The following is a 19,072-nucleotide window of genomic DNA, read 5'->3' as shown; positions in this document are numbered from 1 at the left end:
ACGGATTCTCTTACGCACAGAATTCATGGGATCATTAATTTGTCCAAAGGAATGTTTTTCCATTATTTTATAAATGCTGCGATTAACTGGGCGTGGTTAGTTGGGTTAGGATGGTGGTAATGGGGATATGAGAGGTTGACGTTTCCTTATACCTCTTTCCAGCTCATCCCACAGATGCTGAATGGGAGACATGTAGAAGCTATATGGGGGCCATCCCAGAGTCTGAACATTGTTTGCCGTGAGAAAATCACGACAGACTATGGCAACATGCGGTCGACCGCTGACTTTTTGGAAAATTAGGTAATGACGTCTGAGAAGTGGAAGGACATGTGGTTGGAGGATCTGGTATCTGTATCGAATGGCATTGAGGTGTGGATCCAGGACCACTTAGAGGTACTTTACTTCATCAGACCATTACAGAAGCCCCACCGAATCTATCGCGCTCAACTACGCATGCGTCGGCGAAACGCTCACCTCGTCTGCGATATACCCTTTTCTTAATTCTGAGCGATACAGACAGAATCTAGACATCTCAGTAAACATCACATGCCTCCATCGACGCATCCCAAACCTTTTCGGGCAATGTCTGCGCATCAAGTCAAGACGCAAGATTATTTTTCTACGGGTTTTAAAAAAAATTCAAAGGGTAAGTACATTAGCTCAAGTTGATAGATACTGTTTCACAAATGGTGACCATTGGCTGATTTAAAAAGTCAAATGAAGTAAAATGCAAAATTCAACCACGAATAAGGCATGTTATTGAAAGATATCAAAAATAGGCAAACATTGATTAACAGCTGTCCCGTCCTTCAAAGATTCTCCGATGATGCATGCCTTCTAAATTGTGAATTCATTTTGAGATAATTAGGAGCAGCCTTGTCATAACGAGCCTTCTTTTCGAGTTTTATGAGGTATTGATGTTCTCAATATGCTAAGTATTTCTGTAACTGTTAAATGTGTTCTTAAGCTTGATTACTTTTTGTAAATTAAAGTTTACTTTAACTGTGTCTTCTCTTTGACGTTCTTTTATACGAGGCGGAATTTATCGAAGAGCTTATCAGAGTCACAGATACCTTGCCAAGCCCGTTGTTGTTAACTTGTTCTCATTTGGGAACATGATATTACTTATCTCGATTATCCAAGGCTTACTTGGCGGGTGTCATCGATGAAACAGAAGACGCTTACCCTTCGGATCAAATTATAGTATTACCCTTGTACTTTTCCATGGTCTGTTTGAAAATCTTCTTTTTGGCAAAAGATATCTATATCCAATCTAATAAAGTTTGAATTCAGAATTTACTAATTTGTCGGAATTTATGCTCGTCTTTCTAAAGTCTAGTTTAAGATGAGCATTATATGTTTAGATTTAACTTGATGTGGTAGACACCGGTCATAAACTTTAAGTCCATGAGGTATGTCATTACCTTCATGCCATGTTTTAGTTCATTCGAATAGTGACACTATTCAAAATACGCAAATGTACTTGAGCTTGTACAAAAGACGTACAAGTGAATTGTACCATTTTATACAGATTTGTAGTTAGATACCGAAGAGCCAGTATATATAAAACTAAGACTGATCGGGGATGCTGAAGGCCTAGGAGGTGAGTGATGAAAAGAAAAGTCAAAATATATATAGGGATGTGCACTGACCCCATAATCAAATAAATCTCGTATTTTTATTTGAGGATTTTAGAACAACAACAAGAATCGTGTCATTACTCAAATAAATTAAAATGCATGCAGGTTAAGGCAAATATCGGGAAGAAAAAGTTCACCAGCAGTGCCTACATATATCAGATATATACGACAATCACAAAATTGTGGCTTAATGTACCTTCCAATCTAAATTATGACATTTCTTTCGATCAATTATGGTTTTCCTCAGTCACCTTCGTGGTCTCAAGATTAAGACCCTTAGCACCACGGACGAGTGCTAGAAAGACGAAAGAAGTATGTTGCAGGTTAATTCAATATTCGGCTCTACGATACCAAGTTCTAAACCTGATCTGTCCTTTGCATAAACTTTGGACTTGATCAAGGTGTGGCGCGACTGACGGAAGACAATACAAGCAATACTTCTTACAAAAGAAGCGATTGAGACGGAAAGGATAGGTTCGAATATGACCAAAGTACAAACTCAATATTCAGTGGTATCTGGAAAATGTCTCCCACGTGTTCTATGTTCTCGATTTATCTATCAACATGCTTCATCATTATCTAGTAATAGATCAACAGGGATCAGGTCCACATTAGCAAGGTAAACTCATATCATCATAGTTTTATCATACTGTTTGTTTGTTCTCTTATACTTAATCATTATCAATGTTTGTCATTTCACTCCTTACATAGCATCTACCCTCATGATATAATGTAAATGTTATTAACGATGTTCACTTAATACCACTGAAATACTTTCTGAAACTATTGGTCATTTTTGAGATATACAGGTGTAGCAGATTGGTTATAAAAAAAAACAATAACATGGATATATATCTATAAACTACCTAACAATTACATTAATAGTAGCGAGATAAAATTTGTGTAAATCAAAAACTTCCTCTGATTTGTAACATGTAATTGCTGTGGTTACCAACTGAAAAAATGCTAAAATTGCAAAAATACTGCTAATTCCAACATAACACTACAAAATATACTTCTGAACACCTGTCTTAAAACCAACAACACTGTCGTAGTAACAAACTACTTACATTTCAGCAAATTCATGAAATCCTTCACAACATCACCACGTCCAAACACTATGAAAATTTCACTTCCTGTAAAGCTAGTTTATGGTGCGTAGACACAGATTCGAGACTGTCCAAACAGTAATCTCCAACACAAAGCTAAAATATCATTCTGAAAAAATGAAACCCCATATTGTCCACTTCAACAAGACAAGACCAATTTTACCAAGGATTTATTTTTCAAATTTTAATTAAAACCTTTCAGATGGGGTAATCTTATGAACAAACATATCACCAATGACTACACCGAGAAACTGTGTACTGCTACCCATGTCACATCAGAACAATGACATTATATTTCCTGTATTGACGTTAAAGGTGAAAGCCAATAGATTGAATATAGAATTAAAGACAAACAACTTATCACGAACAGTATCAGATGTAGAGATCAGAAAAAAAGAGGTATTTATACAATCTGTAGATTTTTTTACTGCGACAAACAGTTTAATTAAATATCCATAAAATTTCTTCATATCATATACCTGTGTCACGCAACGAGAATAACATCAGTATGTGTCTCTATCCCGATAGCAACGTGCAAGGGTGATACATTATCAGTGGGTGTAGATAATTGTGAGACTGGTTCAGCACATGAGAGTCCACACATCCTGTACAGTAACAGTGAAGAAGTCGAGTGGTAATCTCTGTTTTGTGTGTAAAAAGAGAAATCAGATTTATTCACCTGAACATGTTGAACTCGGTCTTGAGATCCGTCTGCAGACAGACAATCAGCCGCTCTCAACACGGTATGTTACAACATTAATAATACTCACGACATCCGAAGATACCCGTCTGATATGAATTGTATTTGTATTACATATGTAGATCTGGATCTATACTTCGTAGTGAGCTCCATTTGGTTTTTACTGGTTTTATATTCAGGGGTTAGCGACCAGTGTGTTTCTACGTTGTTTTGGTAATAAGTTCAGCTTCACAACAAAACTTCTTCTACAGAATTATAATAACATTATGTCCTCAGTAAATAACATTGTATACGCTGTACGGATAAGTCATGTGATTATTAAGCGATAGTCCAATGTAATCAACTTGGTGTACATGGTATACACGCCTGGATGTATACAATGCCGCCGTGGATATGCATATATTCATATCTTTATGAAATGTTCTAAAAGTTATGAATACATATCTATTAAGGGTTAATTGCATTACATTTTAAAGGATTGACCCTGAGTGGACCAGGGACGAGAGTTACTCCTGTTCGCTGGCTCAAGACAGTACGTATGAGCAAATCACAAATGTAAATGTATATGGCTAAAACGACAGATTTGCAATACATTTGTAATCATACGTGTTTCTGATGTGAGATACGTATATGCACGTAGGTTATACACCAGTAAATGTCTGTTTTGGCTCTAAAGAAACATATTGAGTGATCTGTGTTTCTACCTGAATCGTTAGCAAAAATAATCAACAAATATGTTTACGTGCAGCACGTCGAAACGTAATTCATCTATACTTTGTACAGGTATAATCTATTTTGGTACATATCTGCTTTGATATTATTCATATGTATGAGTGTTCTTATCCTATTAGTGTTTTGCATGACATAATTTAAATTGTTCTCGTTTTATTGAATGCACGTTACCGTCAATGAAACTTGTTTTGTACACAGAATGGCAAACTCCTGTCTGCAGTGCAACAGGTGCAGGTAGTGGATGGCGGGAAAAAGCTAAATGTCACTTGGGACGACGGTAAATCGTTTGAGTAAGTCAATGAATTATTTTTCTTACTTATTATTGTAACGACAAGCTTAGTAAAACACAAATAAAAAAAAACAAAATACTGAGAAAGGGAAAAAAAATCATGCGAATCAAAATTTCAATGTACAGTAATGTCACAATAGCTCGATTAATTGGTATACCTGTGATTTGTTAATCACGCTCCCAAATCACAACATCAAATGTTGTGTCTCTTCTTAATTGTTTAGTAGTTAAGTAGTAGTTCAAAGATTAAAAACGGTCTCCCTTGAAAATTGTCTAATATTCGGTATCATTTTTGCACACTATGTTTTGCATCTATGTATACAGAAAACTAAATACTTTTGATCTGAGCTTGATATTTTTCACTTTCAAATTATTTCATAGTAAGTGCTGTAGACGTCTGAATGCATCAGCACACACAGTATCCACGAAACAAACACCATATGTTGTGACATGAAAAAAACTGTTGTTTAACTATGCCCAAATTATATAAATAGAAGTAATCTGTAATGTATGTATACAATCACATAGAACATTTACTGTTGTGCAACCTTAAAGTGTACCCTGAGAGGTCAGCTATGTTGACCTTGAAAAATAGTTTTGCACATAAAATACACTATGCCGAAAACGCGAATGCCGTGGAATGTTCCGTTACTGAGAAATTGCGACTTTTCTGAAAAACACACCTTTGGCTGAGAGGCGTTGACCTCGTTTTCGGGCACCCAAACCTGTGACGTCATAAGTTCAACGCTTTTGTTGATGCAGCCATATTGTCTTTACATGTGATTGTGATCTATTTTGGGATTTTCCGTGGTAATTTCTTTGTTTATTTACGTGAAAGTACTTCACATCTTCGCAATATCTAAGGTAGTGAACGAGGGGTCGGTGAATTAGCGCTTAAATCCGCTAAAATGGCTTCCTATCGAGGAGGGAAGCGGTGTGTATGGTTGTCCTAACACTAACACGGATGGGGTGTCGATGCATGACGTCGATAAATAAAACTGATTGTTGATTAAATAAAAGTATATTTGTTAGGTTGATATTTTGTTATTAATTCTACAACTAAACATTTTAAATTGATAGGCTAGCCTATGACTTCGGCGGTCATAGGAATATTATTCCTTCGTAATCGTGAACGCCTAATACTTGGAGAAGGCCTAGTGAATGGGTCACGAGAATTTTCATACTAGTATTATATAGTATAGAATAGAATTATTAGAATTTATAGAATAGGTTATGTGTGTATGTTGTTTGTATAAGGTGTATTTGGTTTTTAGATCTTCCCGCAGACGATGTTGTTTAGTTATTAATTTTGCGATCGTAAAAATAACAATAAGATCACCAATCTTGATTTGAAAACACAGTTCACAGTGTAGAGATGTCATCTAAACTCATAATCACACCTGTGCCAGGTTAGGTAATTAGCACCTCTGTGGCTGGAAAAAACAATTGTGACACCTGTGAGGCGACACGCCTGTCGGCTAACAACAGACGCGTACCAGTGCTAGGGTATAAACCAGTCAAATAATTGTTTAAACATCAAATTTTTATTATTAACACAGCGTTATAATTGGTTGTTGACACCCTATCTATATATATCCATAGTGCTACGAAAATTCACTGGAAAGAAAAATTCCCCTCGGACGAAACTTCTTCGGTAAGAAAATTCCCGACACCTCGTGAATGTATGCATGGTCTTGCACAAACGCGATTTCCCGACGTCAGAAATTGTTGATCGAGACTTGAAGATAGTAAAATTAGTCCAAAACCACACCCAATGTTATTTTGTTTCTTTGAAACGACGATTCACTGTTCGACTACTGGTGAGACCCAGTGAAGTACGTGCCAATCTATGTTGCCCAAGCGATCGTCACTTTTCGAAGGGTCATTTTCCTCCTCACTGGATACATCGTCTTGTAATTCCAGTTCAAATCGGTAGGGCTGGATTCCGTCTTCAGACATATCATTCACACCATAATCAAACTCCTCAAAACTCATGCTCAAATCGCTCTCAGTTGCGGTGTCGTTGTCACTGTCAGTCATGTTGACTGCCATTTCTGTTGAACTTATGACGTCACGAGTAGAAGAGCCTCGATTCCGCGGAAATGATGATTTGAGCTTTAATAACTCGACACTGGGGCGACGGATTTTGACGGGGTTTTCATTATTATTATTTTATACGGCATTCTTAACATTATATCTAAATATAAAATTACTCTCAGGGTACACTTTAAATGTAACTCTCCAGTTTGGAGGTAATAAAGTGGTCTTCTCCTGCCGACATGTTGTCGTTCAAGCGTGGTTATATTGCATGTTGTCAGCACTGATTCTACTTTACAAACACGCGTTTAAGAAGAATGGCCGGAAAAGATATTAAAAACTTACCCAATTTCAACCCATGGGAGGTAGGGGCGCCAGAGTGGACACTCTACAAGCGTGATTTTCTAATATATCTAGACGCGCTAGGACTCGATGATAAGCCGGGCAGACGAAATGTTGGTAAATTATACGATTCATTTGTTTGGGCCCCGGCAGTTGAAGCTAACGCGGAGGCTGATATTCAGGCACGTGATGCCGAAGACAAATATGGCTTAAACACTGTATTCAGAAAGTTTGATCAACATTGTGGTGTTCACACATATAGAAATATTAAAAGACAAGAATCTCTAAACATCAAGCGAGAGTCGATGTCAATCATGGACTACATAGCAACGTTAAAACGTAAGGCCGAGCATTGTCAGTATGGAGAACAGAGCGAGGGGCTGATATGCGACATGGTTATCAACAGGGTAAACGACATGAAATGTTCTGAGAAACTCATGGAAATTCCCGTCGCAGACTTAACACTTGAAAAGGTAGTTCAAGCATGCCGCCAAGTTGAATTAACTGCAGCTCATCTTAAGAACCTTGGGGCAGCAAATCCCAATGTTAACATGGTACACCCAAGTTGTGGACGTGGTTCGGCTAGGTTTAAGAGAGATAGCGATAGGAGCTACAGATATAAGGAAGAACATCCATACTCTAAAAAATGTTGTAGACATCATGAATACAAACAATGTCCTGCGTATAATAAGCACTGTGACAACAGTGACCAAAAGGGTCATTTAAAGGCGTCCAATATATGTAAATATATGACAGACAGTGGTCATGGGACAAACTGTAGATCATACAGAGGTGCAGGAAGAGGACACAGGAGCACTAGTAGAGGACACGACAGAGGAAGTAGTAGTAACAAAAAGGTACATTATACAGACAACCAGGAGGTCAGTCAGGACAATCTCAGTGATGTATTTGATCAGTGTACAGTCCAAGATGTTTTTAAAACTGGCATGTTTAACATCAAGCATCACAGCGACAATGACTGGAAAGTGCATCTCAGTGTAAATGGTCAAACATTAACAGTTGAAAAAGAAAGAGTTTCAGATTCTTGACACCGCGAGCAGAGTGAATCTACTGGGCAGAGACGATTGTTTTAAGTTCGGACTCACAGCGAGGATGAACGAAGTACAGCTAGCTATGGATGGGATACTCTGTAGCTACAATGACGTCAAAGGAGACCAAATAAGGTGTTTACCAGGCGAATACGAAATAAAGATAGACAAGTGTATGGAACCCGTTGTTCATGTTCCGAGGTCACAGCCCGTTGCCCTTCGCAATCATGTCAAAGCAGAGCTAGGCAATCTCAGAAATGAGGCATCATCTCTCCCGTGGCAAATCCAACTGAATGGGTGAACAGTATAGTGTGTGTCAGGAAGAAAAATGGAACAGTTAGAATATTCATTGACCCAGCAGACCTAAATAAAGCCATACTTCATGAACATTATCCAATGAACAGCATTGATGATATTGTAACCCGCGTAAAACTGGACGCATCGGCACACACAGTATCCACGAAACAAACACCATATGTTGTGACATGAAAAAAACTGTTGTTTAACTATGCCCAAATTATATAAATAGAAGTAATCTGTAATGTATGTATACAATCACATAGAACATTTACTGTTGTGCTACCTTAAATGTAACTCTACAGTTTAAAGGTAATAAAGTGGTCTTCTCCTGCCGACATGTCGTTCAAGGGTGGTTTTATTGCATAATCGTATGACCGTGACTGTCTAACTCAGATCGGGTTTCATACATGTGAGTTGAGCCAGTATATGAAATGTAATGTTAAGTGAGCCGCTGATGTAATCGTTTGAACTAAACAACGTTGCCGAGCTACTGTGTTTAGTTTTACCTTACATTTTGTGGCATACACTGTTATCTTACAAGTGAGGCGGTTTCGTTATCTACATTCTATGTCGCCGCCGGATCGTCCGATTTTTTGTTTTATTAATTAGTCCCAAAACCAAAAGGTTACAACTAGAAATCCGGGGAAAACAGTAAAACTGATATATTATTTTAACAGTTGGTTATAGATAAAAGAAGACGTGTATATGTCTCGTTGGAAAATCACGAAAAGTTCACTTATCAGAGAAATGTATTGTAATTTGATACTCAGTTGGTCTCAAAATTGTTTTCATTTGTAGGGTAAAATGTTTTAGGTTTTGTTTAAAACATATAACAGCTATGCTGTGCCGTATACGAGACAAAATGCCCGAAGGTGCATTACTTGTTTCTCTTTATTCATTTCAGTTTCCACAGTATCTGGCTACGGTTTCAGTGTCCCTGCGCAAGTTGTCGAGAGGAGTCTAGCGGCCTGTTCAGGACCAGACCAGCAGACATCCCATTAGGATTAAAGATTAAAGACGCAATTAAGACAGGTGTTTTATCTACCAATATGGTATCAGTACAGGTGGATAATTGGTTTTGCGTTCGAGGGTTTCACATGTATACAGTAGTATAACCATTTACATGGTGTCGTCGTCAGTAAAGCAGATAACGCTTTGTTACAATCCACTTTGAAAAAAAGAGCACTTGAAAAAAATATTTCAAATCGTGTTAATTTTGGAACAAGCTCAAGGCACTTATTTTTTTCAAATGTTTCTATTGCTCAAGCTTTACCATCGTTCCTTCGATTTTCAGTTTGGATTAAGATTATCAGGAAATACTTTCTCATTTTACTTGTGGCAAAATGATATTAAATCAAATTATCTAAACATTTACATATATGTTTTAACGAAAACTATTTTGATCACATGACAATAGAAACAGGAGATGTACAGGTGGAATGGAAGGAGGAACCTCATCACGGACATTTTTCACAGGATTTCCTACAGCAGCACATTTATTCCAAGGAACAACTTCAAGCAAAGAAAGAAGAGTCCAAACCCGTCTTTAACAAAACGGTGAGGTGACTGCTTTCACATAACCAATTTCATGATTTGTCTAAGATATGATATTAAATGATACAAATTGCTCTTAATCGCTTTGTAAAATCAATATTAAATCAATCGAGATAAACATTTAATTTGAATTAAATTGCAAAGAAATCAAATATATCACATCTGGACTAAATTATAAACGTATTCTGATAGGCTGACATGGCGAATTTTGTCTCGTGTGAACTTAAAATGAATGGACAATACAGCGGGAAAGGTAGTTCGAAAATTTAATAATTAAAATATTAATAAATATATGCCTAATTGATATTGTCAACCAGTGGGTCAAATCATTGAAAGAATACATTTTTTTTGTTGTTGCACGAAAAGGTGATGCAAAATTGTGTTTGTGTAAATACTATTTCCTTCACTCTCGTAAGTTATCTTTTAAAGACTGACAAAGACATTCGCTTAAGCACGTGCTTTAGTACTGATGATCTGTATTCGTCTAGACCAGTAAACGCATTTGTACTGATGATCTGTATTCGTCTAGACCAGTAAACACATTTGTACTGATGATCTGTATTCGTCTAGACCAGTAAACACATCTGTACTGATAATCTGTATTCGTAAAGACCAGTAAACGCATCTGTACTGATGATCTGTATTCGTCTAGACCAGTAAACACATCTGTACTGATGATCTGTATTCGTAAAGACCAGTAAACATATTTGAACTTTATTCGTCAGTCGTTAAGATTTTGTGGTGCTAGATCATCATTAAAGATGTTGCATTTTCTTGGCACGCAACAAAATTTGTTATCATCAACACTAAGACGTTCCATTCCAAGGTATTTTATATGGCATAAAAGGGTATATATGATATTTTGGTAGCATAGATATGAAAAAGGAAATTTCGATTCATACGCTCCAATAATTTCATCAGAAAACAGAAAGTCAAAAGCAAAGAATAAAAGTTAGGTAAGGAAAGATTTAATAAATGCTAATTTAGATATAGGGTTACAAACAACAAGGTAGATATTATTTATGACTTGCTCAATTAAACAAACAATGTCCAACACAGATTGAATTATGATATGGACATCGAGGTACTTTGGTAAATATATATTGAGGACGTGAAAGCGCTCTAGTGTTAATAATGTAATTGTTTTGGTTACTTTGCAGAAAACTATCGAGATTATGTCATGGAAAGACGTCGAAAACTCTGAAGAGGCACTTTACCAGTACGACATAAGTATATGATAATATCTAAATCTCGTAAAAATCTCTTCAAATATTGATTTTTGTCATTTGTTCAACAATAAAAAATGCCTCTTTGTTATCTGTATACAATAAGTACCAAATTCTGTAACTAAAATTTGCCTGCGTTATAACCATCCTAACACAAGTGCCTTGTTTTCTAGCTAGAAGATCTCTGTGTTAACCATAGTTAAAGACCAGTTTATCATATAGCTTTAATCGTCAGTATCATTCATGATCGTCTTGGAATACATCCTCAAGGATACAATTGGCAGAGGAAAGTTTTCCTTCTGATATTTCTGTAGATGAATGTCAAAAAAATGTTTTAATTAGATTTAAATTTCTTTTCTTATTCCTCATCCGACGTTCTGACTTTGACGAAACAGCTGTAAGATGTAGTTTGATTTATTGTTGTTTGTCTCTACTGTATCTAACTATTCACCTATATGGCTACTGTACAATCTTCAAGAATATGTTATCACTGGTATTAAAAATGCTGCTCGAACATGTAAAAGGATAGAGCATGAAGTGTTGAGAAATTGCGCTAAAAGTTTGACGTGATAAGTATGATATTGATATAACGATCCCTGGTTATGAGCAGTAACATTGACAAGCATATGGGAGACTCTTGTATGAATGAGTATCTACCGGCGTCCACTTTATTCGAGTAAAAGTCTCTGTCTGAAGTCGGCGGATGGAATTTCCATCTAATCATTGCCTCTATCTTGTCAATTTATCAATTACTGATAACATTGGGATCCATTTTATGTACAAGATTCTTTATGCATGTGATCCTTCCTAAAATTGGAATTCATGTTAATCTCGAAATAGTGCTTCACTGTCTTTTATTTTCTAATCGTATTTTTACCAACTTATCCTGTTGGTTTTTTCTTCATACCTTTGCTTTTTTTAAAACCATGATGTTCGGATAACATCTCGCTTATTTTATCTCCTCCACTTCCCCTAGTTTGATTACTCCTTGAATCAAGAACAACGGTTGCATCAATTGTCTATTATTATACATCTTCGGGTCTTGTATTTCAGATGGTTGCGGACGCTGAATGAGAATGGGCTAGCAAAGTTATCAGATGTTCCCATCGAAAGAGACTACCTAGAGAATGTTGGTTTTGATTATTGTCAGACATAACGAAAAACTTCTTCATTAAAGAAATGTTTCCACACTTGAATCCTCATTCAGAGGTTAACTGCATAGAAATTTCTATAAAATGCAATGAAATAAAAATAAAATAAAATGCACAATACAATTTTGTTGCCATTGTTTTTCAGATATCAAGATTAGTTACTATGAAAAACATCCATTTACAAGTGTTAAGTATTTAATGCAAATGTCCACATAACATTGAATTGAATTATATTTATGTCATGTCCTGATTTCAGGTTATCAGAAAAATTGGACCAATTATTCACACCCCATACGGATATGTAAGTAACACATTTAACATTTTTATTGGTGCTTTATTACATGATAATTTGCAGCGAGACGTTAAATCAGTCTCATCGCATTCACCCCGTGAACTAGTAGCAGCACTCCTGGTCATATTCTCTCTATGGATTTTAAATGGTCCTCGTGGGTTTTTTTTTTTTTTTTTAATTTTTTTTATTTATTTAGACATTCTATTGTCGATTTTATTACGTATTAAGCAAACGTATGCTTTTGTTAACATAATACGTGTGTGGTATTACAGCTTTTTGAGGTAGCCACGCTTGATGACCCAGTAAATGCATCATTTACAAGCGTGGCCCTACACTTCCACCAAGACCTGCCGGTGTATGAAGGACAGCCTGGGATCCAGTTCCTCCACTGTCTAAGGTAGGTCTTACCTATTTACCTTTAACGTCTGTACTGTGCAATAAAAAAAATGAAAAAAAAAAAAAATAAAAAAAGAAAATGACATTAACATTTAGACGATTATAAAGACACATTATTAAAAACCACTTTTCAATAAGACAAATCCATTAATAACGTTTCGGGCTGTTTACATAATATGTTGGACTCTTCAATAACACAAGAAGCAATTTGGAACACATATTTAGCATAACTGTAAAGGCAGTTCATCTTAGTAATCCAAGGAGTGCATTTGTGAGCCATGTTTATTCTGGATAAAGACGTGTCATATGTGAATTTTGGTTTCAAACGCATGCTATGAAGAAGACCAAGTAAATTTAATAAAATAAGCAAAATATATTTCCATGTTCTTTTTTTTAGTGAATGATATTCTATGACATTAAGACGAAAAACATTTCGCGTTTAATGATAACAAAAATAAGAAAAACATTGGTAATTTGAAAAATAAAATATATCGCTTCACATAAGATTTGACGAGACTGTGAAAGGCGGCGTAACAAGGTTCTTGGACATGTATCAAACCCTGGCAAAGTTTCGAGTTGAGCATCCCAACGAGTTCAAGACACTGTGTAGGGTTCCTATATCTATACAGATGGAATACAACAACAGGTAAGTACGTGAATCACCTGTTATAGACCAGCGACTCAATAATCAGATGAACAATCACCTTATATAGGATAGTAACCACAAAACACAGGCTAGCAACCAAATACTACTTGCTATCTACATACGAAGGCTCGTACCCAACTACCACATACTAGGTACAACCTTAATAATCCTAGTTACCTCCCATCTCTAGTGCTAATAATCTTCTAATCCAGGTTGGTGGCCTCCTCAAACACTTAATAAAAAGCTAGCAACAACATAGTAACCACTTTACACTTACAAGCAACCCTCCAAACAAAGGCTAAAAACCACCTAAAACAGCCTACCAATATCTTAACACATGACAAACAAATTATACATACTAACAATGATTTAACACGGGTTATTAACCACTAAACACAATTTCGAAAACACCTTACGCAGAAAAGCAACCACCAAGGATAAAAGTAACCCATCATTCATTTCATTATAACAAGATGTAAACGTTAAACTGGATTGATTAACAGACAAAGCCTATGTAAATTCTCTCCAAACATTGAAGTGGCCAAAAGTAGATGACATGTAGTTAGAAATGAAAAATAACAAACGCAAGGGAGGTAACTCCTACAACAGTAAAGGGAGGTCATTCATAGAATTTAACTTTCACACTACTTTTACTCATACACACATACACTAAATTTTTTAAGTATGATAAATAAAAATTAATACATATATATAAGAAATATATTATTGACAGTTTGACCAAATGTCCATGTGAATGAAAATGCATGGTCACATCTGTCAGCAATTGGTTGATTACAAGGATTTCTGTATACTGTAATTATATATATATACCAAGTATTAACAAACTAATATTAACAGAATTATTCTTTTGTACAAGAAATATCATTATATGCATTCATCAGCAGCCATGGTCAATTAATATTTTACACAGTTGTTGTTAAACGTAATTAATAATACATTTTATAATTTGTTGACTAAAGCATACATCTTGGCATTCTAAATTGTATAAAAGGTAAAACGACGCGATTTCCCAATAAAAGTATGAACAGCCTCAAGTATGAATTTATTTGTAAGCTCATCACAAGCAGGACAGCCCTGAAGAAGACTATTTAAATCTGTATGATAATGATTATTGTAGTTGACGAGAGAATTAAACATAGAGATTCTTTGGTTGTCATACAAAGGGCATTCCAAAAAGTAATGAGACACCGATTCATTTGAAGCAGAGCAGGTAAATGCAGGACTGTTAGTAAGGTGATCTCTGTATAAATCATAATTTAGGTTACTACATGAGTTTCTTAACTGGCAAAGAATAATATTAGCCCTTCTGCTACCTTCTGTTTTAAATATTATAACAGATCTACTATCAGATTCTATATTTTTATTCAAGTTGTTTTTCAAAGATACAATAGAGGGAAAATTTAAGAAGTCAGTATAAGAGGTATTAATCGTGCGGCACATGTGAGGGGAGAAGCTTTCAAAGTAAACATTAGTTCTACACAAAAGTGGGTTAAAAAGCCTTGTTTGTCTGAGAAGAAAGGGGCTATTATTTTGATTGTTAATAAAGGGATCTAAAATTTCTTGTAAATATTGTGGTGTCTGTGCATGTATGATTTTGTATATCATTACATGTTTGTGTTTGTTTCTTCTTACCGATAGTGTTTCCCAACCCAGTTCATTGTATAATTTTTCATGTGAAGTCCCAGATCTCTGTCCAGTAATGATTCTTGCTGCTTCAAGTTGTATGGATTCAAGAGATCTTTGTCTTGTTGTGTACAACTATCCCAAATTACATCCGTATGCTCTAAGAGTGGCCTGATAAATGCTACATATATTTTAATCAATGGCTTCCTATTAACTTTTGTTTTAACAAGGCGAAGAATGTTTAGTCTTTTGTAAGCTTTTTTTATATATATTCTGAATGTGTTGTTTCCACGCGGCATTGTCTTGAAGTGTTAGTCCTAAGTGCTTGTGTGCTGAAGTGTCTGTGATTTGATTATCTTGAAAGTATATTGGTGGATGATTTTTGTCCTGTTTTCTTGAAAAGGTAACTGATGTGGTTTTGTTAGGATTTAATTTTATGTCCCAGATTGCTGCCCCCTATCATTGGTTATTAACAATTCAACACAAAGTGATAACCATCTAACACAGGTTACCAACCATCAAATTTAAAAAAAAAGCAAATACGTAACACAAGCTACCAATCACCAAAAACAAAATAGCAACCACTTAAAACAGGATAATTACCACCCAACACAGGCTAGTTACTACCTAGCAAAGATGAGTAACCACCTAACACAAGCTAGTAACCAAATGGCACTGGATAGTAATCGCGTTCCGTACTAGTGGCAACCACATAATATGTTGTAATATCATATAAAAATCATCGTTTACAGTGACTACCCTGTTCTGATGTCCAAAAGAAGACCAATGATATACCTTGATGACCGTGGAGAGGTAAAACCATACACTTATCCAGACTAAAATGAAATGATATCTACTTCTTGTTGCTGTCAGTCAGATTATTTCAAACAAAATATCTTTATACAGAATAAATCCTTACTCCGGAAATAACGTGTTTGAAGATGTCTTTCAATGTTTTCCTCTGAACAATTCATTGATTATCTATTTAATCAATCTTTAGGGGGAAAATGAACGTTTATAATATCGAGTTTTTTTTAAACATTTAACCGATGTATTTCGGGGGAAATATATTACACGGTATTTAGAGTTGTGTGTATTCGGTTTTTGGCACGCATATTTCAGTTATGTGTTTATTTTGAAGGTGATATCGGTTGTATGGCACACGTACATGCACGCTCCGCTGGAAGTTCCGGAGGTAAGCATTTGTTGTTTATCAAAAATATTTTTTATAAATAAATGGTCATAATGTGATGTCACTTTGCCTTTTGTAATTACAAATAGTAAATGAGTTGTATTTGTCAGTATTCTGCATCGACTGATTAAACACAAGCTTGAAATGGAGATGACAAACCACTTTATCAGGCCTATTAGGAAGGCTGAAGTTTGAAGACATTATTCCCTAATACAGTAAATATTAAGTATCAAAATCGCTTATATATGGAAAATATGTTACAGGAAGATGTGGAAGAATTTTACAATGCTTACCAACTTCTTGGACGAGCGGTCGAGTTCTCGGAGGAAGCAGTAAGTGTACACACTATGATTATAATGATGATAAAAGCACTGAACAAAAGTGATAAACAAACTTTGTACAATAAATATACGAGAAAAGATGTACATTTCTTAATATAACGGCTTGAAACATTAGGGTACTAGTATATATATATATACTCAGTTTTCGACTTAATGTCAATTTAAAAACTGGTCTGTAAAAAGTATTGCCAAAATATATTTGCAGATATGTTAAAATATGAGCTGTTGATTTAGTATGTTAATGTTTAAATTTAAGATTGAAACCAAACTTAAACCAGGAGAGGTGATTGCGTTCAACAATAGGAGAATGCTTCACGCACGGAGCGCGTACGAGGAAGGGGGTTCAGGGCAACGCCACTTCCAGGTGAATAATTGTTTATACATCTCAAGGATGATTTGATTTATTTATTTATCTTATTATTCTATCAGTTTATGCTTTCCTTGTCACTTCAGAATTTTCTGCAATGGCTATTTATTTGACTGGCGAGGATTGCATGTTACATAGTTCTGCTAAGCAGTTAAACCACAAATTGAATGCACACCTACATCCAAACCGAATCCTACTTAATGTTCATGAATATTCTCTGTTCACGCTGACTTCCTTTTGATTTGATGCTAAATACAAATGATGCAAATGCATCTGAAATATCCCTAACCTTTTCAAACTTTGGATTTCAATTAATTGATTCCTGGAAACTGAACACCGAAATAACATGTAACTGTGAAAAAAACAGAAACATCATATGAAGCAACACAACTTATTGTCTGTATCTTTGAATTTGAATTCTACTGGACTGAATTTGTGAGTGAATACCAAATACTTTCAGGGAGGATACCTTAGTGGAGACGATTTCAAAAGCAGACTCTTGGTTCTTGCGAAGAAAATGGGAGACTCAAGACCTGCCATCAGAATTGGAAATAATGACTGGCGATAAACAGAACCAGATATTATAAGATAAAGAAAGTCGTACAATCATCAAAAAGGTGTATCGAATGACACTTGCAGGAAAGACAAAATTCGACAAATGAGCATATCAGCAAAAGACATTATTTCATCGTTTACGGGATAATAGATACTCTGCAGATTTGTGGTTGGGTACAGCATAGGTTTCATTTATTAAATGTATAAAGACTAATATATCCATTAATATCGTATCAAATTTGACCACAGAAATGGCTAATAACTGAAGAACTCTGAACTTTCTTGATTGATTATTACAAAGACAAAATGGCGCTCAAATTATAAAAACTACAAATTATAAAGTAGATTTGTAAATTAAAAACTAAGGGAAAAAAGAGAAATCATGTGAGGTTGTCGCATCAGACAACACGTAGCAATTCATCAAACACATCGATAAATAGACTGATTAATATTGTAGAAACAACAAGGACGTCCTATTATACCTGTCCCTATCAACGAGTAATCATGTCAGCATGTTACTAAGACTAATCGCGTAATGATATAGAACATATGTTTTTAAATGTACATATTTGATTTTTACAAATTACGTATATATATATATGCTATACTTTGCTTTTAATTCCGATGAAATGTCAGAGTGAAACATGATTAATGTTGCTATTAAAATTGGAATGGACAACATCTGCTTTTAAATGAAGATGAACATTTCTGTCATATTATCCAACAAAAATGGACAGCTATCATTCGATTCTCAATACAAATGAGTAAAACGTTTGTACCTTTAACACAAAAAAATATTTTGAATGTATCTTATGTTTAAAAATGAACATGATTTTGTTAATAAGTTTATTCATATAATGTAAAAAAAAATAATCAATCTCCAAGTAAATGTATAAACACGAGGGTAATTTTAACAAACTGTGGGGCCATCAACATCATGATTTGAATGAAAAATGTATTCATCAAACAAATTGCTTATATCAAGACATTTGTCAACTGTAAGTAAAACTTTAAAAGTTACATAAGTTATTGTTAGTTATTAACATATGGTCTTATTCTCAGTTTCCTTTTTATTAGTCTCTGTGTAAATCTTTCTTTTGTTCATATTTTGCCCTATCTTTCTGAAATTTGAGTTTAAATTATGATCATATTGCCTTGTTGATATTTTTTTTCGTCCTTTATAACATCTTTTAGTGCACAAAAAAATCGGACAACTTAACCATCCTCAATAGATTCATCTTAATATCAACATGTATAAATAAAATTATCATCAGGTCATTTAGTCTGCGAAATTAATCTAGATAACTTGGTACATATGACGAGTTAATCATCGACAATGATGTTAAGTTGTTCATGGTTTGAAATAAAACGTATCCAAAATATACAGCCTCATCAAAGTGATTGTTGAATTTTTCTCAGTCGCCTCCTAGGTTTCAAAATTTAGGCCCTTAGCATCACCGAAGGGCGAAACAGCTGTATGATGCAGTTTCATTCCTTGTTGGTCTCTACT

The 19,072-nt window shown here is 35.1% G+C and overlaps 1 protein-coding gene across 1 annotated transcript; it reads left to right on the top strand.

Moving 5' to 3' along the window:
• Positions 1–303: 303 nt before the first annotated feature.
• On the top strand, positions 304–17,575 carry LOC132547949 (gamma-butyrobetaine dioxygenase-like). Its single transcript, XM_060211766.1, has 17 exons — positions 304–393; positions 1,384–1,412; positions 3,410–3,492; positions 3,926–3,981; positions 4,380–4,471; positions 9,103–9,230; positions 9,616–9,755; positions 10,913–10,971; positions 12,032–12,107; positions 12,386–12,430; positions 12,694–12,818; positions 13,323–13,463; positions 15,860–15,920; positions 16,249–16,302; positions 16,563–16,631; positions 16,897–17,004; positions 17,468–17,575. Exons 1-17 carry the CDS (start codon positions 304–306, stop codon positions 17,573–17,575), a joined length of 1,464 nt encoding a protein of 487 aa, XP_060067749.1.
• The last annotated feature ends 1,497 nt before the right edge of the window (positions 17,576–19,072 follow it).

The sequence above is a fragment of the Ylistrum balloti genome, unplaced genomic scaffold (assembly GCF_031769215.1).
Source record: "Ylistrum balloti isolate Yb309-2 unplaced genomic scaffold, AGI_CSIRO_Ybal_v1 Utg369990, whole genome shotgun sequence".
Taxonomy (NCBI): domain Eukaryota; kingdom Metazoa; phylum Mollusca; class Bivalvia; order Pectinida; family Pectinidae; genus Ylistrum; species Ylistrum balloti.
This window is presented reverse-complemented; position numbering and strand designations above follow the sequence as displayed.

Bases quoted from the DNA above. Each gene is read 5' to 3' on its own strand.
- LOC132547949 (XM_060211766.1), top strand. From the start codon at position 304: ATGACGTCTGAGAAGTGGAAGGACATGTGGTTGGAGGATCTGGTATCT. The intron at 13,464-15,859 runs GTAAGTACGTGA...CATCGTTTACAG, and splicing joins CAGATGGAATACAACAACAG to TGACTACCCTGTTCTGATGT. The intron at 16,303-16,562 runs GTAAGCATTTGT...AATATGTTACAG, and splicing joins CTCCGCTGGAAGTTCCGGAG to GAAGATGTGGAAGAATTTTA.